At 50.2% G+C, this 23,967-nt stretch overlaps 1 protein-coding gene across 1 annotated transcript in view; it reads left to right on the top strand.

Moving 5' to 3' along the window:
• VIRMA (vir like m6A methyltransferase associated) overlaps positions 1-23,967 on the top strand; it is a 47,415-nt gene that overhangs the window by 18,673 nt on the left and 4,775 nt on the right. The window contains exons 10-19 of the mRNA XM_073679673.1: positions 3,033-3,187; positions 4,291-4,373; positions 5,265-5,358; positions 16,195-16,739; positions 16,839-17,074; positions 19,909-20,158; positions 20,253-20,470; positions 21,497-21,629; positions 22,651-22,800; positions 22,880-23,040. Of these exons, the coding sequence (XP_073535774.1) occupies positions 3,033-3,187; positions 4,291-4,373; positions 5,265-5,358; positions 16,195-16,739; positions 16,839-17,074; positions 19,909-20,158; positions 20,253-20,470; positions 21,497-21,629; positions 22,651-22,800; positions 22,880-23,040 (2,025 nt within the window). The remainder of the gene's footprint in view (positions 1-3,032; positions 3,188-4,290; positions 4,374-5,264; positions 5,359-16,194; positions 16,740-16,838; positions 17,075-19,908; positions 20,159-20,252; positions 20,471-21,496; positions 21,630-22,650; positions 22,801-22,879; positions 23,041-23,967) is intronic.

Below are 23,967 nucleotides of genomic sequence, written 5' to 3'. Positions count from 1 at the left end.
CCTCCACATCCAATCTCCTCCTCTATATACTGTACCACCACATCCAATCTCCTCCTCTATATACTGTACCACCACATCCAATCTCCTCCTCTATATACTGTACCACCACATCCAATCTCCTCCTCTATATACTGTACCACCACATCCAATCTCCTCCTCTATATACTGTACCACCACATCCAATCTCCTCCTCTATATACTGTACCACCACATCCAATCTCCTCCTCTATATACTGTACCACCACATCCAATCTCCTCCTCTATATACTGTACCTCCACATCCAATCTCCTCCTCTATATACTGTACCTCCACATCCAATCTCCTCCTCTATATACTGTACCTCCACATCCAATCTCCTCCTCTATATACTGTACCTCCACATCCAATCTCCTCCTCTATATACTGTACCTCCACATCCAATCTCCTCCTCTATATACTGTACCTCCACATCCAATCTCCTCCTCTATATACTGTACCTCCACATCCAATCTCCTCCTCTATATACTGTACCTCCACATCCAATCTCACCCTCTATACTGTACCTCCACATCCAATCTCACCCTCTATATACTGTACCTCCACATCCAATCTCCCCCTCTATATACTGTACCTCCACATCCAATCTCCTCCTCTATATACTGTACCTCCACATCCAATCTCCTCTATATACTGTACCTCCACATCCAATCTCCTCCTCTATATACTGTACCTCCACATCCAATCTCCTCCTCTATATACTGTACCTCCACATCCAATCTCCTCCTCTATATACTGTACCTCCACATCCAATCTCCTCCTCTATATACTGTACCTCCACATCCAATCTCCTCCTCTATATACTGTACCTCCACATCCAATCTCCTCCTCTATATACTGTACCTCCACATCCAATCTCCTCCTCTATATACTGTACCTCCACATCCAATCTCCTCCTCTATATACTGTACCTCCACATCCAATCTCCTCCTCTATATACTGTACCTCCACATCCAATCTCCTCCTCTATATACTGTACCTCCACATCCAATCTCCTCCTCTATATACTGTACCTCCACATCCAATCTCCTCCTCTAGATACTGTACCTCCACATCCAATCTCCTCCTCTAGATACTGTACCTCCACATCCAATCTCCTCCTCTAGATACTGTACCTCCACATCCAATCTCCTCCTCTAGATACTGTACCTCCACATCCAATCTCCTCCTCTAGATACTGTACCTCCACATCCAATCTCCTCCTCTAGATACTGTACCTCCACATCCAATCTCCTCCTCTAGATACTGTACCTCCACATCCAATCTCACCCTCTAGATACTGTACCTCCACATCCAATCTCACCCTCTAGATACTGTACCTCCACATCCAATCTCACCCTCTAGATACTGTACCTCCACATCCAATCTCCTCCTCTAGATACTGTACCTCCACATCCAATCTCACCCTCTAGATACTGTACCTCCACATCCAATCTCACCCTCTAGATACTGTACCTCCACATCCAATCTCACCCTCTAGATACTGTACCTCCACATCCAATCTCCTCCTCTAGATACTGTACCTCCACATCCAATCTCCTCCTCTAGATACTGTACCTCCACATCCAATCTCCTCCTCTAGATACTGTACCTCCACATCCAATCTCCTCCTCTAGATACTGTACCTCCACATCCAATCTCCTCCTCTAGATACTGTACCTCCACATCCAATCTCCTCCTCTATATACTGTACCTCCACATCCAATCTCCTCCTCTAGATACTGTACCTCCACATCCAATCTCCTCCTCTAGATACTGTACCTCCACATCCAATCTCCTCCTCTAGATACTGTACCTCCACATCCAATCTCCTCCTCTAGATACTGTACCTCCACATCCAATCTCCTCCTCTAGATACTGTACCTCCACATCCAATCTCCTCCTCTAGATACTGTACCTCCACATCCAATCTCCTCCTCTAGATACTGTACCTCCACATCCAATCTCCTCCTCTAGATACTGTACCTCCACATCCAATCTCCTCCTCTAGATACTGTACCTCCACATCCAATCTCCTCCTCTAGATACTGTACCTCCACATCCAATCTCCTCCTCTAGATACTGTACCTCCACATCCAATCTCACCCTCTAGATACTGTACCTCCACATCCAATCTCACCCTCTAGATACTGTACCTCCACATCCAATCTCACCCTCTAGATACTGTACCTCCACATCCAATCTCACCCTCTAGATACTGTACCTCCACATCCAATCTCCTCCTCTAGATACTGTACCTCCACATCCAATCTCCTCCTCTAGATACTGTACCTCCACATCCAATCTCCTCCTCTAGATACTGTACCTCCACATCCAATCTCCTCCTCTAGATACTGTACCTCCACATCCAATCTCCTCCTCTAGATACTGTACCTCCACATCCAATCTCCTCCTCTAGATACTGTACCTCCACATCCAATCTCCTCCTCTAGATACTGTACCTCCACATCCAATCTCCTCCTCTAGATACTGTACCTCCACATCCAATCTCCTCCTCTAGATACTGTACCTCCACATCCAATCTCCTCCTCTAGATACTGTACCTCCACATCCAATCTCCTCCTCTAGATACTGTACCTCCACATCCAATCTCCTCCTCTAGATACTGTACCTCCACATCCAATCTCCTCCTCTAGATACTGTACCTCCACATCCAATCTCCTCCTCTAGATACTGTACCTCCACATCCAATCTCACCCTCTAGATACTGTACCTCCACATCCAATCTCCTCCTCTAGATACTGTACCTCCACATCCAATCTCCTCCTCTAGATACTGTACCTCCACATCCAATCTCCTCCTCTAGATACTGTACCTCCATATCCAAATGCATATCACATGATAAAGCCATATCCAGTGTCCTCTACAAAACACACCGGCATATCCAACACCATCCTCTGTTGCACACCGCTGTCTCCCGTCTCTTCTACATAACACACCGCCACATCTAATGATCAGAGAACAGAAGCTGAAAAATTGTGATTTCTTCTTTCAGAGATACAAAATCAAAGAAGTCGGTGGCGTACAATTACGCCTGTCTCCTGGTTCTGCTTGTGGTGCAAACATCAAATGATATTCAGATGCTGGAGACTCATTCTGCCCCTTTACTGAAGCTCTGTAAGGGGGATGAGAATAATGCCAAGCTACAGGGTAAGCGCTCACTGCCCCTAGTCCCTGCCCGCTGTTGGATCTCGCCTATTAGTATGACATGTCACTCCCTACATAGAAAGTTAAACATGATTGTCCAAATGTCATGCAGACGGCACTCCAGATAAACCAGGAGCTCACACCCAATGTACAAGAGAATCGGCGATGAAGCGATCCATCAATATTACAGGAACAGAATCAGGAATAATCCAATAATGTTAATGTCAACACATACGAATAATCAATGTCAATCAAGCTCTAACATTGTATGTGTGATAAGAATAAAGCTTGGAGTAATTAAAATTACGTGGTCTGGCACAGACTAGAATATATCCTCAGTATATGCTGACACACAAGGTACCTTATCAATATTCCATATAAGGACATTTATATCTATACGGACCCCAGTCCTAAATTGAAAGGAAGTGTTCGATATAGGATATGACTAAAACTGCCTAGACCAAGGTATAGCCCCAAATCTCTATTAGAAGCACCCAGAAAAGTCCAACATTGTAATGAATCAATTAAAATTGTATCAGTCAAAGGTTCCCGCTCTACTAATCCTGTGCCCCCTCACCACGACGCGCGTTTCGCTGCCAGCTTCTTCCTGTGTCCCCTGTATGGTACTTTGCCTTCTATATGGTTTTTAAATTATTCTAATAAAAATTGTATATTTTAATATTAATGGATCGCTTCATCGCTCATTCTCTTGTACATTGGGTGTGAGCACCTGGTTTATCACTACATAGAAAGTTCTCTCTTATCCACAGAAAAGGTGATAACTTTCTGATTGTTGGGTTTCCCAATGTAGGCTCCTTTTCCCCCACTGTTCCTGAGAATGGGACTCTGAGATGCCGGTCATGCATTCATTCTCTAAGGGACTGCTGGAGAAAGCCAAGTGATGTCCCCGGCGATCTCCCGACAGCCCCAAAGCAGTGTCGTATGTGTCGCTGCTCTATTCCAGCAAAGCGTCCCACTGCCCCCTTCTCAGTATGAGGGGCTTCCAGCGCTTGCACTCCCACTGATCTGCATACTATCTCCTATCCTATGGTGATAACTCTCAATATTGGGAATACCCCTTTAAGTTGGTTTTGCTTTGTTTTCAGAGCTTGCAAAGTGGCTGGAGCCGTTGAAAAATATCCGATTTGAGATAAATTGCATCCCCGGACTAATTGATTACATTAAACAGGTATGTGACGCTCGGCCAAGTCACACGAGTTGGATTTACAGGGTGCACAGGTTTGTTCCATCTGGGTAATCTGTACTCTGCGGACGTAGATCTAATCCTACACTACATATTGTAGATCCTCAGCCTATGTTACAGGCCACCTCTGGAATCTGAGTGGCCGGTTACCTTGGCAAGGCTTGCAGCCTCTATGCTTTAGTTCAGGGACTGCTGTATCTGGCCAGCTCTCATGCAGCAGAGGCAAAGCCCAACCATCCGACTAGTCCACAATATCCTTCTTTATTTCAGAAGCTGCTGAAGATGAGAACGCTTCCTTTAAGTTGCCAAATCTGTAGAGAGACCTTAAACCTGATAATTGACCCATGTAAACATGGCAGCGATCGGCAGACGAATGCACAAACTTTTGTCTGTCTGCTGATCGTATCTTCTGTGCTACCTGAAAAATAATCAATGGTGGCACATCTTCCTATATAAACTGGAGTAAGTGCTGATGACAATATGCAAACTGTATAGGACCCAGACAATCATTCTCCCCATATAGATTGCACTGGTATGTGGAAAAAGGTCTTTAAAGGGAACCTGTTGGCTGATACATGCTATACGCGCATGCAGGCAGAGGCTTGTCGGTCACTGTCATCGGGCAGGGAGAACCAGCCGGGGACCCGCCTGTACGATTAGTCAATAGTCCAGCTCGGTCCCCGTCGGAGAGTAAAATGTACATGGCCGTGATCGCACTGCCAGGAGCTTCATTGATCCCAGCAAAGATAGGATAAATGAAGAACGGACAGCACCAGGATGAGTAAAAGCTCAGTTTATTTTATACTTTTCTGATCTGATGAAGAAATCAAGATAAAACTGGACGACTCCTTTTTAATTGATTTTTGATCGTTACAGAATCTGGACAACCTGATGGCTCCTGAAGGTGTAGGACTGCTGACAGCTCTTAGGGTGCTCTGCCACGTGGCCTGTCCACCGGCTCCTATTGAGGGTAAGTATAGACATTCATGAAATAAAGGTCTTTGAATAATGAGAGCTTCTGACTGAAGAAAAAACACTAGGGTCCAAGTAAATAACTTAACCCCTTTAAAGCCTATGACATACTATTCCGTATCTGCGCCCTGGGACTTAAGACACAGGCTGTGCGGGTGCGATTGCCGCCGGGTGTCAGCTGATTGTCACAGCTGACACCCGATGCTATATGCAGGGAGCGGTCCAGCACCGCTACCGGCACATTAACCCCCGCAATGCTGCGATCTAAGTTTATTTCAGCATTGCGGTGGCTATGGGGAGATGATCGCAATACTCACCTCCTCTTCCGGCCTCCAGCGCTGTCTGCGCGGCTTCCCGGATGTTGCCATGACGACCCGATGTCGTCATGACAACATCCGGGTCACCAGACAGCAGGAAGATTGTTTGGTCATGTGCAGTGCATCTCCAAACAATCTTCTCACTGTGCAGCGCTGACAGCCTGCATGACACAGGGATGGTGCTGCATCCCTATGCTATGCAGGCGATCAGAATAAAAAAAGTGAAAGTCCCATAGTGGGACAAAGTATAAAAGTTAAAAAACTGTCAAAGTGTAAAAATAAAAAAAATAATCCACCAAAAATAAAAATATAATGTACCCATCAATAAATATTATGAAAAAAAAACAACAAACATTAAAAGTACACATATTTGGTATCGCCGCGTCCGGAACGACCTGACCTATAAAACTTTCCCACTAGTTAACCCCTTCAGTGAACACTGTAAAAAAAAATAAAATAAAATAAAAACCAAGCAAAAAACAATTCTTTATCATCCATACCACCAGGCAAAAAATGGAATAACACGCGATCAAAAAGACTAATATAAATAAGAATGGTACCGCTGAAAACGTCATCTCATCCTGCACAAAGCAAGCTGCCATGCAGCTCCAACGGGCGAAAAATAAAAAAGTTATAGCTCTCAGAATAAAGCTATGCTAAAAAATATTTTTTTCTATAAAATTGCTTTTTATTATGTAAAAGCGCAAAACATAGAAAAAATATATAAATGTGGTACCTCTGTATCTAAACGTACTGACCTGAAGAATAAAGCTACCTTATCAATTTTACCACACGCGGAGCAGAATAAAAAAAAAAAAAATTCCTGCATCGTTGGTTTTAGTGTTTTCTGCCTCCCAAAAAATCGGAATAGAAAACGATCAAAAAATGTCACGTGCCTGAAAATGGTACCAATAACAGCGTCAACTCATCCCGCAAAAAGCAAGCCGTCGCATGACTCTGTCGGCCAAAATATGGAAAAATTATAGCGCTCAAAATATGACGATGCAAAAACTAGATTTTACAAAATAATGCGTCTTTTAGTGTGTGACAGATGTCAATCAATAAACCCCATATGATTCTGGTATCGCTGTAATCGCACCGACCCGAAGAATAAAGCAGTCTAATCACTTATACCGCACGAGGAACGGCTTAAAAAATAAACTCTCGGGTTAGGGTTGGGATTTTTTTCAAAAGTAAAAAAAAAACAAAACAAACAAACAAAAAAAAAAAATGACGATATGGCGACTAGTGTTGAGCGCAAGTGCTCGCTACTTGAGTTTGCATCGGGTGCTCGGGTATGCATTGAGTATCGCGGGTGCTCGAGTCTCTGCCCCATATGCTTCGCGGCCAAAAAAACTTTGCGGAGATTGCCTGCCATGCACGAGCAATCCCCGCATGTTTTTTTTTTGGGGTGTCTAATAACCGTGAAACATGCGGAGCAGGGACTCGAGCATGTCACTCGAGCACCCGTGATACATGATGCATACCAGAGTACCCGATGCAAACTCAAGTAGCGAGCACTTGCCCTCAAGACTAATGACAACTTATTCAATATGATGACCTAATGTTATCAAATTCTGTGTCGTTCCTCTGGGTTCAAAATGTTCACTATACCCCTTGATAAAATCCTTGAGGGGTGTAGTTTCCAAAATGGGGTCACTTGTGGGGGGTTTCCACTATTTAGGCACATCAGGGGCTCTCCAAACGCAACATGGCGTCCACTCTCGATTCCAGCCGATTTTGCGTTCAAAAAGTCACACAGTGCTCCTTCCCTTCTGAACTCTGCCATGCGCCCAAACACTGTATTTTCCCCACATACGGGGTATTGGCGTACTCAGGGGAAATTGCATAACAAATTTTGGGGTCCATTTTTTCCTGTTACCCCTGCGAAAATAAAGAAAATTGGGTCTAAAGTAACATTTTTGTGAAAAAAGTTAAATGTTCATTTTTTTCTTCCACGTTCCAAAAATTCCTGTGAAGCACCTGAAGGGTTAATAAAGTTCTTGAATGTGGTTTTGAGCACCTTGAGGGGTGCAGTTTTTAGAATGGTGTCACTTTTGTGTATTTTCTGCCATAAAGACCCCTCAAAGTGACTTCAAATGTGATGTGGTCCCTAAAAAAATGGTTTGTAAAGTTTGTTGGAAAAATGAGAAATCGCTGGTCAACTTTTAACCCTTATAGCCCTAATAAAAAATTTTGGTTCCAAAATTGTGCTGATGTAAAGTAGACATGTGGGAAATGTTATTTATTTATATGTTGTGTGACATATCTCTCTGATTTAAGGGCATAAAAATTTAAATTTTGAAAATTGCTAAATTTTCGCCAAATTTCCGTTTTTTTCACAAATAAACGCAAGTGATATCGAAGAAATTTTACCACAATCATGAAGTACAATATGTCACGAAAAAACAGTCTCAGAATCAGGGGGATCCATTGAAGCGTTCCAGAGTAATTACCTCATAAAGTGACAGTGGTCAGAATTGTAAAAATTGGCCTGGTCATTAACGTGCAAACCACCTTGGGTTGTAAAGGGGTTAAAGGGGTTGTCCAGGCTTGGGGTTCAAGTCCGCAAACACTCTGTGACTGCAGACTTGTGAATCCTCTCTGTATGCAGCATGCGCGCTGTCGGGATTCTCCGGGAGTGGGCGGCCATGTGATCAGTAGTATGTGATTTACATAGAAGTGGCCACATTCCGACTAGACATGCTCGACCTCTCAATTTACTTGTATTGAGTGAGGCCACACATGTCTAGTTGGCTCCTGACCACATGTATGCCAATAACAGACTTACAGTCATGTTCTCTGCGCTCCAGAATCCTGACAGCGTGCACACTGCGCGTTGTGATGGTTCACAAGTCTGCAGTCACAGAGTGTCTGCAGACTTGGACCTGAAGCCTTTACAGTCCCTTTATCGTGGCCATACACCTTGGTAACATATCGGTCAACAAAATGGATCTGGCATGTTGAATTTTAAAATGAGCAACCTTTATTCTTGGGAGGGGTGGGGGGCAAGCACACGCCAGAGGTGTGGCAAGTGTATAAGCAAGAAGGAATAACTCTGCCAAACAAGCTTGTTCCAACAACCTAGATGTAATGTGTATGGGCAGGTTTACACAAGCACAGTAACACTTCAGGGAGCAGGGAATAGATCGCTCTGCCTGCACGTGCCCAGTCGTTTCTCTCGCACCCCTTTCCGCCTGCACGTGCCCAGTCGTTTCTCTCGCACCCCTTTCCGCCTGCACGTGCCCAGTCGTTTCTCTCGCACCCCTTTCCGCCTGCACGTGCCCAGTCGTTTCTCTCGCACCCCTTTCCGCCTGCACGTGCCCAGTCGTTTCTCTCGCACCCCTTTCCGCCTGCACGTGCCCAGTCGTTTCTCTCGCACCCCTTTCCGCCTGCATGTGCCCAGTCGTTTCTCTCGCACCCCTTTCCGCCTGCACGTGCCCACTCTGTTCTCTCGCACCCCTTTCTGCCTGCACGTGCCCACTCTGTTCTCTCGCACCCCTTTCTGCCTGCACGTGCCCAGTCGGTTCTCTCGCACCCCTTTCCGCCTGCACGTGCCCACTCTGTTCTCTCGCACCCCTTTCCGCCTGCACGTGCCCACTCCGTTCTCTCGCACCCCTTTCCGCCTGCACGTGCCCACTCTGTTCTCTCGCACCCCTTTCCGCCTGCACGTGCCCACTCTGTTCTCTCGCACCCCTTTCCGCCTGCACGTGCCCACTCTGTTCTCTCGCACCCCTTTCCGCCTGCACGTGCCCACTCTGTTCTCTCGCACCCCTTTCCGCCTGCACGTGCCCACTCTGTTCTCTCGCACCCCTTTCAGCCTGCACGTGCCCATTCTGTTCTCTCGCACCCCTTTCCGCCTGCACGTGCCCATTCTGTTCTCTCGCACCCCTTTCCGCCTGCACGTGCCCACTCTGTTCTCTCGCACCCCTTTCCGCCTGCACGTGCCCACTCTGTTCTCTCGCACCCCTTTCCGCCTGCACGTGCCCACTCTGTTCTCTCGCACCCCTTTCCGCCTGCACGTGCCCACTCTGTTCTCTCGCACTCCTATCCGCCTGCACGTGCCCACTCTGTTCTCTCGCACCCCTTTCCGCCTGCACGTGCCCACTCTGTTCTCTCGCACCCCTTTCCGCCTGCACGTGCCCACTCTGTTCTCTCGCACCCCTTTCCGCCTGCACGTGCCCACTCTGTTCTCTCGCACCCCTTTCCGCCTGCACGTGCCCACTCTGTTCTCTCGCACCCCTTTCCGCCTGCACGTGCCCACTCTGTTCTCTCGCACCCCTTTCCGCCTGCACGTGCCCACTCTGTTCTCTCGCACCCCTTTCCGCCTGCACGTGCCCACTCTGTTCTCTCGCACCCCTTTCCGCCTGCACGTGCCCACTCTGTTCTCTCGCACCCCTTTCCGCCTGCACGTGCCCACTCTGTTCTCTCGCACCCCTTTCCGCCTGCACGTGCCCACTCTGTTCTCTCGCACCCCTTTCCGCCTGCACGTGCCCACTCGGTTGTCTCGCACCCCTTTCCGCCTGCACGTGCCCACTCGGTTGTCTCGCACCCCTTTCCGCCTGCACGTGCCCACTCGGTTGTCTCGCACCCCTTTCCGCCTGCACGTGCCCACTCGGTTGTCTCGCACCCCTTTCCGCCTGCACGTGCCCACTCGGTTGTCTCGCACCCCTTTCCGCCTGCACGTGCCCACTCGGTTGTCTCGCACCCCTTTCCGCCTGCACGTGCCCACTCGGTTGTCTCGCACCCCTTTCCGCCTGCACGTGCCCACTCGGTTGTCTCGCACCCCTTTCCGCCTGCACGTGCCCACTCGGTTGTCTCGCACCCCTTTCCGCCTGCACGTGCCCACTCGGTTGTCTCGCACCCCTTTCCGCCTGCACGTGCCCACTCGGTTGTCTCGCACCCCTTTCCGCCTGCACGTGCCCACTCGGTTGTCTCGCACCCCTTTCCGCCTGCACGTGCCCACTCGGTTGTCTCGCACCCCTTTCCGCCTGCACGTGCCCACTCGGTTGTCTCGCACCCCTTTCCGCCTGCACGTGCCCACTCGGTTGTCTCGCACCCCTTTCCGCCTGCACGTGCCCACTCGGTTGTCTCGCACCCCTTTCCGCCTGCACGTGCCCACTCGGTTGTCTCGCACCCCTTTCCGCCTGCACGTGCCCACTCGGTTGTCTCGCACCCCTTTCCGCCTGCACGTGCCCACTCGGTTGTCTCGCACCCCTTTCCGCCTGCACGTGCCCACTCGGTTGTCTCGCACCCCTTTCCGCCTGCACGTGCCCACTCGGTTGTCTCGCACCCCTTTCCGCCTGCACGTGCCCACTCGGTTGTCTCGCACCCCTTTCCGCCTGCACGTGCCCACTCGGTTGTCTCGCACCCCTTTCCGCCTGCACGTGCCCACTCGGTTGTCTCGCACCCCTTTCCGCCTGCACGTGCCCACTCGGTTGTCTCGCACCCCTTTCCGCCTGCACGTGCCCACTCGGTTGTCTCGCACCCCTTTCCGCCTGCACGTGCCCACTCGGTTGTCTCGCACCCCTTTCCGCCTGCACGTGCCCACTCGGTTGTCTCGCACCCCTTTCCGCCTGCACGTGCCCACTCGGTTGTCTCGCACCCCTTTCCGCCTGCACGTGCCCACTCGGTTGTCTCGCACCCCTTTCCGCCTGCACGTGCCCACTCGGTTGTCTCGCACCCCTTTCCGCCTGCACGTGCCCACTCGGTTGTCTCGCACCCCTTTCCGCCTGCACGTGCCCACTCGGTTGTCTCGCACCCCTTTCCGCCTGCACGTGCCCACTCGGTTGTCTCGCACCCCTTTCCGCCTGCACGTGCCCACTCGGTTGTCTCGCACCCCTTTCCGCCTGCACGTGCCCACTCGGTTGTCTCGCACCCCTTTCCGCCTGCACGTGCCCACTCGGTTGTCTCGCACCCCTTTCCGCCTGCACGTGCCCACTCGGTTGTCTCGCACCCCTTTCCGCCTGCACGTGCCCACTCGGTTGTCTCGCACCCCTTTCCGCCTGCACGTGCCCACTCGGTTGTCTCGCACCCCTTTCCGCCTGCACGTGCCCACTCGGTTGTCTCGCACCCCTTTCCGCCTGCACGTGCCCACTCGGTTGTCTCGCACCCCTTTCCGCCTGCACGTGCCCACTCGGTTGTCTCGCACCCCTTTCCGCCTGCACGTGCCCACTCGGTTGTCTCGCACCCCTTTCCGCCTGCACGTGCCCACTCGGTTGTCTCGCACCCCTTTCCGCCTGCACGTGCCCACTCGGTTGTCTCGCACCCCTTTCCGCCTGCACGTGCCCACTCGGTTGTCTCGCACCCCTTTCCGCCTGCACGTGCCCACTCGGTTGTCTCGCACCCCTTTCCGCCTGCACGTGCCCACTCGGTTGTCTCGCACCCCTTTCCGCCTGCACGTGCCCACTCGGTTGTCTCGCACCCCTTTCCGCCTGCACGTGCCCACTCGGTTGTCTCGCACCCCTTTCCGCCTGCACGTGCCCACTCGGTTGTCTCGCACCCCTTTCCGCCTGCACGTGCCCACTCGGTTGTCTCGCACCCCGTTCCGCCTGCACGTGCCCACTCGGTTGTCTCGCACCCCGTTCCGCCTGCACGTGCCCACTCGGTTGTCTCGCACCCCGTTCCGCCTGCACGTGCCCACTCGGTTGTCTCGCACCCCGTTCCGCCTGCACGTGCCCACTCGGTTGTCTCGCACCCCGTTCCGCCTGCACGTGCCCACTCGGTTGTCTCGCACCCCGTTCCGCCTGCACGTGCCCACTCGGTTGTCTCGCACCCCGTTCCGCCTGCACGTGCCCACTCGGTTGTCTCGCACCCCGTTCCGCCTGCACGTGCCCACTCGGTTGTCTCGCACCCCGTTCCGCCTGCACGTGCCCACTCGGTTGTCTCGCACCCCGTTCCGCCTGCACGTGCCCACTCGGTTGTCTCGCACCCCGTTCCGCCTGCACGTGCCCACTCGGTTGTCTCGCACCCCGTTCCGCCTGCACGTGCCCACTCGGTTGTCTCGCACCCCGTTCCGCCTGCACGTGCCCACTCGGTTGTCTCGCACCCCGTTCCGCCTGCACGTGCCCACTCGGTTGTCTCGCACCCCGTTCCGCCTGCACGTGCCCACTCGGTTGTCTCGCACCCCGTTCCGCCTGCACGTGCCCACTCGGTTGTCTCGCACCCCGTTCCGCCTGCACGTGCCCACTCGGTTGTCTCGCACCCCGTTCCGCCTGCACGTGCCCACTCGGTTGTCTCGCACCCCGTTCCGCCTGCACGTGCCCACTCGGTTGTCTCGCACCCCGTTCCGCCTGCACGTGCCCACTCGGTTGTCTCGCACCCCGTTCCGCCTGCACGTGCCCACTCGGTTGTCTCGCACCCCGTTCCGCCTGCACGTGCCCACTCGGTTGTCTCGCACCCCGTTCCGCCTGCACGTGCCCACTCGGTTGTCTCGCACCCCGTTCCGCCTGCACGTGCCCACTCGGTTGTCTCGCACCCCGTTCCGCCTGCACGTGCCCACTCGGTTGTCTCGCACCCCGTTCCGCCTGCACGTGCCCACTCGGTTGTCTCGCACCCCGTTCCGCCTGCACGTGCCCACTCGGTTGTCTCGCACCCCGTTCCGCCTGCACGTGCCCACTCGGTTGTCTCGCACCCCGTTCCGCCTGCACGTGCCCACTCGGTTGTCTCGCACCCCGTTCCGCCTGCACGTGCCCACTCGGTTGTCTCGCACCCCGTTCCGCCTGCACGTGCCCACTCGGTTGTCTCGCACCCCGTTCCGCCTGCACGTGCCCACTCGGTTGTCTCGCACCCCGTTCCGCCTGCACGTGCCCACTCGGTTGTCTCGCACCCCGTTCCGCCTGCACGTGCCCACTCGGTTGTCTCGCACCCCGTTCCGCCTGCACGTGCCCACTCGGTTGTCTCGCACCCCGTTCCGCCTGCACGTGCCCACTCGGTTGTCTCGCACCCCGTTCCGCCTGCACGTGCCCACTCGGTTGTCTCGCACCCCGTTCCGCCTGCACGTGCCCACTCGGTTGTCTCGCACCCCGTTCCGCCTGCACGTGCCCACTCGGTTGTCTCGCACCCCGTTCCGCCTGCACGTGCCCACTCGGTTGTCTCGCACCCCGTTCCGCCTGCACGTGCCCACTCGGTTGTCTCGCACCCCGTTCCGCCTGCACGTGCCCACTCGGTTGTCTCGCACCCCGTTCCGCCTGCACGTGCCCACTCGGTTGTCTCGCACCCCGTTCCGCCTGCACGTGCCCACTCGGTTGTCTCGCACCCCGTTCCGCCTGCACGTGCCCACTCGGTTGTCTCGCACCCCGTTCCGCCTGCACGTGCCCACTCGGTTGTCTCGCACCCCGTTCCGCCTGCACGTGCCCACTCGGTTGTCTCGCACCCCGTTCCGCCTGCACGTGCCCACTCGGTTGTCTCGCACCCCGTTCCGCCTGCACGTGCCCACTCGGTTGTCTCGCACCCCGTTCCGCCTGCACGTGCCCACTCGGTTGTCTCGCACCCCGTTCCGCCTGCACGTGCCCACTCGGTTGTCTCGCACCCCGTTCCGCCTGCACGTGCCCACTCGGTTGTCTCGCACCCCGTTCCGCCTGCACGTGCCCACTCGGTTGTCTCGCACCCCGTTCCGCCTGCACGTGCCCACTCGGTTGTCTCGCACCCCGTTCCGCCTGCACGTGCCCACTCGGTTGTCTCGCACCCCGTTCCGCCTGCACGTGCCCACTCGGTTGTCTCGCACCCCGTTCCGCCTGCACGTGCCCACTCGGTTGTCTCGCACCCCGTTCCGCCTGCACGTGCCCACTCGGTTGTCTCGCACCCCGTTCCGCCTGCACGTGCCCACTCGGTTGTCTCGCACCCCGTTCCGCCTGCACGTGCCCACTCGGTTGTCTCGCACCCCGTTCCGCCTGCACGTGCCCACTCGGTTGTCTCGCACCCCGTTCCGCCTGCACGTGCCCACTCGGTTGTCTCGCACCCCGTTCCGCCTGCACGTGCCCACTCGGTTGTCTCGCACCCCGTTCCGCCTGCACGTGCCCACTCGGTTGTCTCGCACCCCGTTCCGCCTGCACGTGCCCACTCGGTTGTCTCGCACCCCGTTCCGCCTGCACGTGCCCACTCGGTTGTCTCGCACCCCGTTCCGCCTGCACGTGCCCACTCGGTTGTCTCGCACCCCGTTCCGCCTGCACGTGCCCACTCGGTTGTCTCGCACCCCGTTCCGCCTGCACGTGCCCACTCGGTTGTCTCGCACCCCGTTCCGCCTGCACGTGCCCACTCGGTTGTCTCGCACCCCGTTCCGCCTGCACGTGCCCACTCGGTTGTCTCGCACCCCGTTCCGCCTGCACGTGCCCACTCGGTTGTCTCGCACCCCGTTCCGCCTGCACGTGCCCACTCGGTTGTCTCGCACCCCGTTCCGCCTGCACGTGCCCACTCGGTTGTCTCGCACCCCGTTCCGCCTGCACGTGCCCACTCGGTTGTCTCGCACCCCGTTCCGCCTGCACGTGCCCACTCGGTTGTCTCGCACCCCGTTCCGCCTGCACGTGCCCACTCTGTTCTCTCGCACCCCTTTCCGCCTGCACATGTTGAGGCCAGCGAAGGGGTGACAAACTCATCACCCATTCTGGCAGAAAGGGGTAAAATAAAATGTTTAGGAGTGGGGGGTGATGGTTGAGGCAGTTGTAGTGTTACTTACTAAGGTTGGCACTCATGGCTTTTGTAGGTGCTCTGTGGTAGGAGCTTTTTAATCCAAAGCAGTAGTAGTAGAAATCCGCACTCAATACACTGAAGAGAGGAAATGTGTTTATTGGAAATTGGCACGTGTCAAGTGTCCAAAATACAACGTTTTTGTCCATCCAGTCATGTTTTGCCTGCCAATGTTGCTGACTCCAACCCAGCCATGTTGTTTTGTCCTCCCAGTGACTTGCACTGCTGTGCAGCGCTAATCGAATATAAGCATCATGATACACGGGTGAGTGCCACAGACTTACTGAATCTGTGGCATGTGCAGCTCTTTCATACTCGGAGAGCATCGCCTTGTTATATATGTTTGCAAGATAAGTTGACCCCTTTGATCGAATAGTTGTTCTGACAATAGAAAGTAGTGCTCGTTGACTATCTCTCGCTGTTGATACTTCATTCAGGCCTTGAAAATGGTCCTGTATGGACTGACATGTTGGCCGTCACTAGTATTTTGGACACTTGGCACCTGCTGATCTCTTAATAAACACTTTTCCTTTCTACGATATGTTGAGAGCCGTGATACTTGCCTAGACCTGAAAAGAGGCTACTGTATCGCTCCTCTTCAGTTCTTTTGGCTGCTGCAGAAAACAAGGGGACGATGGAGGGGTGACCCCAGAAGACCCCATGGATGGCAGATGCCAGTCTTCTTTGAGCAAGGTGTACTGACGCTCTTTCCCTCCTCGCTTGAGAACACAGACTTTGTTCCACCATTAAATTTAAAGAAACAAAATTTTCTGACGGCAGCATCTTCTCGTTCACAGATTTTATATCCATCTTTTATTTTTTTCCCTTCACAGGGCAGCAGAAGGACCTGAAGTGGAATCTAGCCATCATTCAGCTCTTCTCAGCTGAGGGTCTCGACACCTTCATTCGCATCCTACAGAAAATGAACAGCATTCTCATCCAGCCCTGGAGGCTGCACGTCAACCTTGGGACCACTCTGTACAAAGCAATAACCATCTCTTCGGCTCGATGCTCTCTGTCGTTACTCAAGACCATGCTCACAGAGCTTTTAAGGGGTGGCTCCTTTGAGTTCAAGGATATGCGGGTCCCTTCCACTCTGGTCACGTTACACATGCTCCTATGCTCCATACCTCTTACTGGAAGACTGGACGGAGAGGAGCAGAAAATTCAGAGCGATATCATAGATATCTTACTGACTTTTACCCAAGGAGTTAATGAACAGATGACTATCTCAGAAGAGACTCTGGCCAACAATACCTGGTCTTTGATGCTTAAAGAAGTGCTTTCATCTGTCTTAAAAATCCCTGAAGGCTTTTTCTCTGGACTCATCATTCTGTCCGAACTTCTTCCTTTCCCACTACCAATGCAGACCACTCAGGTAAAATCACTAGTGGTATTACCTGCTCTCTGCTTAATGTCACAAGATCAAATGGCAAAGCCAGTTCTAGAGAGTAAAGGTTTGTGCTCTTTTTTTCAGGCTATTGAGCCACAGGACATTGCGGTGGCTTTGAACACTAGGAAGCTATGGAGCATTCATCTACATGTACATGCCAAGCTCCTGCAGGACATAGTCAGGTCCTTCTCCGGGACTTCATGTCAGCCTGTGCAGCATATGATCAGACGCGTCACTATTCAGTTGTGTGATCTGGCCTCACCCACCGCCCTCTTAATTATGCGCACAGTTCTGGATCTGATTGTGGAAGACCTGCAGAGGTACGTCACATTCCTCCTGAGTATTTCCTGCACATTTCTAATTAAAGCAAGCGGGAAAAAATAAAAGTAAAGTTGACTTTTTCAGGGCTGTGGAGTTGGTAAGCCAAACCTTAGACTCAATTTCCATGACTCCGACTCCCTCATACACGGCTCATGTTTAAGTGATAAATTTACGGTAGGACACATTTTTCTCATCTAAAAGTTTAGACCTTTAGATCAGGAATAGGACAGACATTTATAGGACATTTCATAACTTTCCCAAATTCTTATGAAAAAATATTCCCCACAAACTGCATTGAATTACTGTACCCAATGTATTATATATTTTAGGAGTCTGAGTCGGTGCATTTTATACTGACTCCACCAAAATGGGCACTGACTCTGACTCCACAGCCCTGTTAATGCAAGTAAATTGGGGAATTGTATTACTAGCCATTCTTTCATGTACTTGGCCCTATGTGGCCAATTTTCCAGTCACGTTAATGCAAGGACTCCTGCACAGAGTAGCAAAGATCTGAGCATCCTGGCAATAATGCTTGGAGGAGATTTAAGTCTTGGGAGTCAGGTATACCTCCAGTGATCCTGTCAGGATATGGACTTCAGTGCTTCCGTAATGATCATTAACTTGCAGGCTGCACACCTCTGCAGATGTATGAAAGATCGGATAAACTGAGAATGAGAGGTATGAGACAGGGATAACCGCCTGTTTGTGATTTGTCAAACCAATATACTCAACATACCTGTCATCGACTGTCTACTCTTCTTCAGGACTCCCCCATAAGTTTGTCAGGCTCTGCCCACTGTTCATATCCATGTGTCGTCCTATTTATATTTTGTTACTCGGACAGCACACGTGAGTATGGGATGCTAAAGGAGGCGGGCATGCAGTAGAAAAAAAGTGGTGTTGCCTGGTGGTCTACCCTCTCCTAGGACACTGAGCCCTGGAAAAGACCCATCCTGGACCCAAAGAGGCTCCTTAGTCTTGGCTGAGGTTGTCATCACTGGAGCCTGAAGGGTTCCTCTCTTGTAGTCTTCGGTGACATGCATCTCCATATTCTCAAAGCTGGGCCACTCCACTTTCCCTTCATTGTAGGTTCTCTTTGGACTTGCAACAGCTCTCACTGTCTTCTCCATGGGCCTCACCTCTTTTATGGTACTTGTCAGGTGAGGGACAATCCCTTTCTGGACATTTTTCAGTTGTAGGCTTCTGTTGAGAACAATCTGTTAAATCTTATCGCTTTGGACTCCCACCTATCAGAAATGGTGTCCACGCATTAGACACCTAAACTTCTGGGTGTGACCTTCAACGCCCAGGTGGGTTTTTCTTCCCCTCTAGACCGCTGTCTTGTCTTTTGCATGAGGGTCCTGAGCATGATGATCATAGTATTTCAGATCATTTACTTGCACTATGTTTGACACCTATGGCTTCCAGGGGTGGGGTGGAGGGGGGGGGGGTCCTTTTCTGTCTCTATGGAACAAGTCAATGGACTCCTTAGCAGCAGACTTGGACGAGGTTACAGATGAGGCCTATCTCCTCTGACAACCTCTGTTCTGCAGTAATTGGCTCCTTCCTTTTCTTGTGCGTTAGTGCTATCCGATGCCCTTCTCTCTAGTTCTTTTCTGGAGTTCGCACTACATGCCACTCAGGATCTGATGTCACCGGTAGTGTCTTGGCTCTAGATCAGACTGGGAAATTTGTGCAGCTGCAAAAAAAAAAATGTTAAAAATACGACATTTAATATTGTATTAAAGGAAATTTGTCAGCAGGTTTTTGCTACCCCATCTGAGAGCTGCATGATGTAGGCAAAGAGAAGTTGAATCAAACAATGTAACACTTAGATTACTGGGTGCAGCCGTTCTCACACAATCATACCTTTTAGATTTAGCAATGCAGCAGAGCTGAGGAAGATAACCCCGCCCACACCAGGCTCTGTATATACAATGTCCATAGACAGTGAGCTGCTTATCACAGGAGGGGGTGGAGTCGGACCAGGAGGCACAGACTGCTATATCCCAGTAATGATAAGCTCCTGGTGCGAAAACAATCATTGCAGGTACACAATTTATAAGCTTGATAAGAGAGCCATCCCTGAAATCAGTGTCTCAGCCCCTACCTCATGCTGTCTTTATATTACATAGCCAAAATCTGATAACAGATTCCCTTTAAAATAATTATTACTTAATACAAAAATAAAAATCGCAACATGTTCCATTTTAAGTACAAAAATCCAATTTTTTTTCATTCAAAAAGACTAAAAAGCAGCACGGTGGCTCAGTGGTTAGCACTGTATGATGAGTCAGTGGTTAGCACTGCAGCCTTGCAGCACTGGGGTCCTGGATTCAAATCCCACTAAGGACAACATCTGCAAGGAGTTTGTATGTTCTCCCCGTGTTTGTGTGGGTTTCCTCCGGGTTCTCCGGTTTCCTCCCACACTCCAAAGACATCCTGATAGGGAATGTAGACTGTGAGCCCCAATGGGGACAGCGATGATGATGTCTGTAAAGTGTTGTGGAATTAATGTTCATTGTTATTACTATACAATGAACACCATTAAAAACGTAGCCCCTGACAATATGGAAGAACTGCACTCTGTCCGTCTCACTTAGATGTTTTCCCCCATTTTCCTGTCGAGCTCTGGTGCGGCCATGTCAGCAGGAAGATAAAGAAAAGTTGTGGAATAAGGGGAGGAAATAACGAAAGCACTAAAACGACATTTTGCTTGGTCAGGACGGGGTTATTACAGTGGAGGAGACTTTGGGTTCTGGTTCCTCGTCTGAATTTGATGTAGTGGTTGTGGTCATTTGGGGAGTTAATGTGATGTGATCCGTTTCAGCACCCCAGAAGACAAGGAGAAGCAGTTCACGGGTCAGACGGCTCGGCTCCTCGCTCTCCTCGACTCTTTGGCCGCACACAGAGCCTGCAAAGTAGCAATTCTTCACCTTATAAGTGGAGGGAAAGGCGATGAGCGATACGCTGAAGTGTTCCAAGAGCTGCTGACATTGATGAAGTCTGCGGGTTACCGCGTCGTCCAGCAGCAGTGCGCAGAGTACGTGGCCTCCATCGTGCAGTACCTCTGTGACCAGGTGCCTCCTCCATTGCTTCTCATTGATCTGTTATAGTGTCTTCTCCGACGGCAGTGGTTTTTATATGAAATCCCTTTTTTTTTTCCCTTATAAGGACATCGCCCTCATTGTACCAATCTCAGGGGAAGCTCCGGCTTCAGAAGTAGATCAGCTTTCCAACTCCTTACCGAACAAAGACCATCTTCCTTCCATCTGTGACGGCCTGATGGAGACGTTGGCTAATAATGACTGCAGCTATACCACACTCCTCACCTGTATCAGGACTATGATGTTCCTCTCCGAGCATGACTTTGGTTTCTTCCACTTGAAAAGGTAACGAGAAAACCAAAAATAATGTTTTTGTGGTTTTTTTTTAGCTCATTTTAAAGGCGTTATCCAGGATTTGGGAAAACATGGCTGCTTTCTTTAAGAAATGACACCACTCTGAACATGGGTTGTCTGTGGTTTTGCAGCTCGGCTCCATTCACTACAATGGGGCTGACATAACCAAGCAAAGAAAGCGGCTATGTATTTCTAATCCTGGACAGCCACTTTAAGTGGGGGAGGCTACCCAAAAAATCACCTGACGGTGGACCCCCAGTGTGCGGCTTTCACAGCAGTGTGTGAGCTCTTCTGGCGAGGCTTGCATCTAGGTGGGCATTGTGCGATCTTGGTGGTTTTACAGCCTCTGAACCAAACCCATTTCATATTGGCAGGTTTGGCTGACATAAGTCCTGTGTCCAACCAGCTTTACACTGCTGTAACACCACAGCTCTCAGCAGGGGCTGTCAGTGCATGCTGGGAGTTGTAGTTTTACAGCTGAAGAACCACATGTTGGAGACTCCTGACCATAAGATCTAGTGTAGGAAACACAAAGCACAGTGACCGATATTGGAGCCGTGCTTTTATACCCTGCTATTTTTGTATAGTTTTTTATGAAAAAGTGGAACAGGCCATTAAAAACTCACAAAAGAAAAATAAAGCAGTTGCCCATGGCACTCATACCAAGTTGGCATGGGCAGCTACTACACTTTTTTTTTGTACCAGGTGGGATATCCCCTATGTATATAGTTGTCACTTAAAATCCAACACTTTGTGCCTATTTGGATACTAAGCACCCCGGGCAGCGCCCATGTCAGTCAGGAGGCATCGGAGCATATCTGTACGGTTTTACATAAACCTCCCATCCATGTGAGTAGCAGGATGGCTGCACAGAATGGGTGTGAATGCTGTCCTCTAGTGGATAGTGTTAAAACTGCAGCAGGTTTTCATACATCATTAAAGAAGAAAAAAAAGTTTGGTTGATTGTAGCGTAACTCTTACAGTGTCTGTAATGTACTGCTTTTTTCCCCCCTTTAGCTCCCTCAGGAAACACAACAATGCCCTTTTTTTGCTCCTGAAACGAATAGTTTGTGCGTTTGGAAAAGACACCGGGGAATTGGCCTCATCGTTCTTGGATTTCATGCGGCAGATACTGAACTCTGATACAACGGCAAGTAGATATGATGATATTTAGTTATATAGAGATAAATATATATATGTATAGAGATAGATAGATATATATTTCTATGTACAGTACAGACCAAAAGTTTGGACACACCTTCTCATTTAAAGATTTTTCTGTATTTTCATGACTATGAAAATTGTACATTCACACTGAAGGCATCAAAACTATGAATTAACACATGTGGAATTATATACTTAACAAAAAAGTGTGAAACAACTGAAAATATGTCTTCTATTCTAGGTTCTTCAAAGTAGCCACCTTTTGCTTTGATGACTTTTGGTCTGTACTGTATGTATGTGTATTTATACATAGAGATAGATATATACATTAGTGTGTGTGTGTGTATATATATGTACATATATATAATATAGAGAGAGATATAGATAGAGATAGATATCTCCTCTACAGTAATGTCGGAGTGCAGAATATCCTGTGCGGTGGAGATGATTGGCGCTGGATGGCAGCAGAATATTATATAGGAGGATGTGTTATAACATCTGTCCATAGAATGACTGACTGCGCACAGGGGAGTGAAACTGGAGGAAAATAGAACAATAGATTTTCTGATTCCTCTGATCAATGAACTAAAAGTCAGATACCTTACTCTGTACAAATGCAGCAAAATACTTTTAATCTGGATGTTGACCAAAAGAGAATCACAGGTGTGTTGGGAAGGAATCTGCTGCCTGTAATCAGAGTGTGTCGCTACATGCGGCGGGGGGGTGTCGCTACATGCTGCATCCCCCACAATCTCATAACATTGTCTCATGAGCGCTGCAGCCTTGACAGGGCCGTCGGACAGACCAATTTGAGTTAATGACGTGTGAGGATAGTTCTGGTGATTTCCTGACTGAGTGATTCTGTGGGCCTGGACTTTGTCAGGGCTTGCTGGGCATTGTAGTGGAAAACAGGCTGGAGATCCCAGCGTTACTCTGAACATGCTTGGCCCACACTCATTGTTTTTTAACTTTTGAGGCACTGATTTAACCCCCTGCTTGTCGTGCAGACGTGTGGAGATGATGGTGGAGTTATGGAGGTGGACGGAGCCCCCCACACACGGACTCTCGGTGTCAGCTCTGGAGAGATAAAGCAGCTACTGCTCAACAAAGACGACCCCGCACACAACCTGCTGCTGGACCTGGAGAAAATCGTTATGGTAAGCTTTTTTTTTTTCTTTTCGGTTACGAGGTTGAATATTTTCAATGCTGATTGTTCTAATTTCTGTGTGTTTCTAGGAGCAGTCCAAAGAAGATGACAGCCTGGAGTCTCTGCTGGACAACGTGGCCGGATTCCGGCAGATCCTAGAAACCGCAAAGGAGCCCGTACCACTAAGTGACCAGGACGTGGAGCCAGTGCTGCCAGCGGGAGATGCCCTGCAGAACCTCTTCAATAACCGGTAACATTGAGCAGATTGCTGCTGACCAGAGTAATAGAAATACTGCAAAGAAGTCTACTTCTTTTACATAAGGAACGCTCAATACAATCCATATTTAGGAAGGAACTATTAATTCTGAGAAGAAAAAGCATAAGTGAAATTATAAGATTTTTTTTCTCAAATATGTCATTAGCAAATCAGATGATTTCCGCCACTATTGCAGGAGATTTACCTTACCAGGGAGCACAAAATCTGGTATTCTCTTCTCTGGGAGATATCAACTGTGAATGGGGTGGAGGCTGATTTGTTCTGGCAGGATTTGCCCTGTTTTGCCGTTTTTATCCACTCTCTTGTCTTTACAATATAATGGGATAGTTAATTTAACCATTATCTCATAAATTTACCAAAAGAGAATAACAGATGCGGTGAATCGGCTGCATGTAAATGGTTAATCTGAGTGTGTCACCTACATGCAGCGACAACACACTGAGAAGCCTGTGACGGGATTTACCCCAGTTGCTGTTTCTAGTCTGCTGCTGGTCTATAATACACTGGAATCCATCTCACATCTTTTCTTGCATAACTACATCCAGTATGCAGTAAGGTAACAGCACAGATCTCTACTGTGTTTACATGCTGCACACTGCCATAATAAATTGGTAATATTTGACGTTTACTTGCTGGTGTAGAATAATCCAGTTAAGTTGTTACATACAAAGTATGACGCCACCTGGTGCTCTATAGTATAGCAATGTGCACTTCCACCTAATGATCTAACTACTTGTTGAAATTGGAAACACAATAGTGTTAGTATAATGATCCTCTGTTCACCACAGAGCAGCCAATAGAAATATCTTTATGCCCTGCTTGTCTCTGCAGTATTATGACGGTATGTCTATGAAGTCTCCTGTGGATGAAATAAGGGAATATATTTTCAGCTGCCAGAGG

The sequence above is a fragment of the Phyllobates terribilis genome, unplaced genomic scaffold (assembly GCF_046119375.1).
Source record: "Phyllobates terribilis strain yellow unplaced genomic scaffold, ASM4611937v1 Scaffold_4__5_contigs__length_816908805, whole genome shotgun sequence".
NCBI classification, from domain to species: Eukaryota; Metazoa; Chordata; class Amphibia; order Anura; family Dendrobatidae; genus Phyllobates; species Phyllobates terribilis.
Note: the sequence above shows the minus strand (reverse complement) of the source record. Positions and strands in the feature narration are given on the sequence as shown.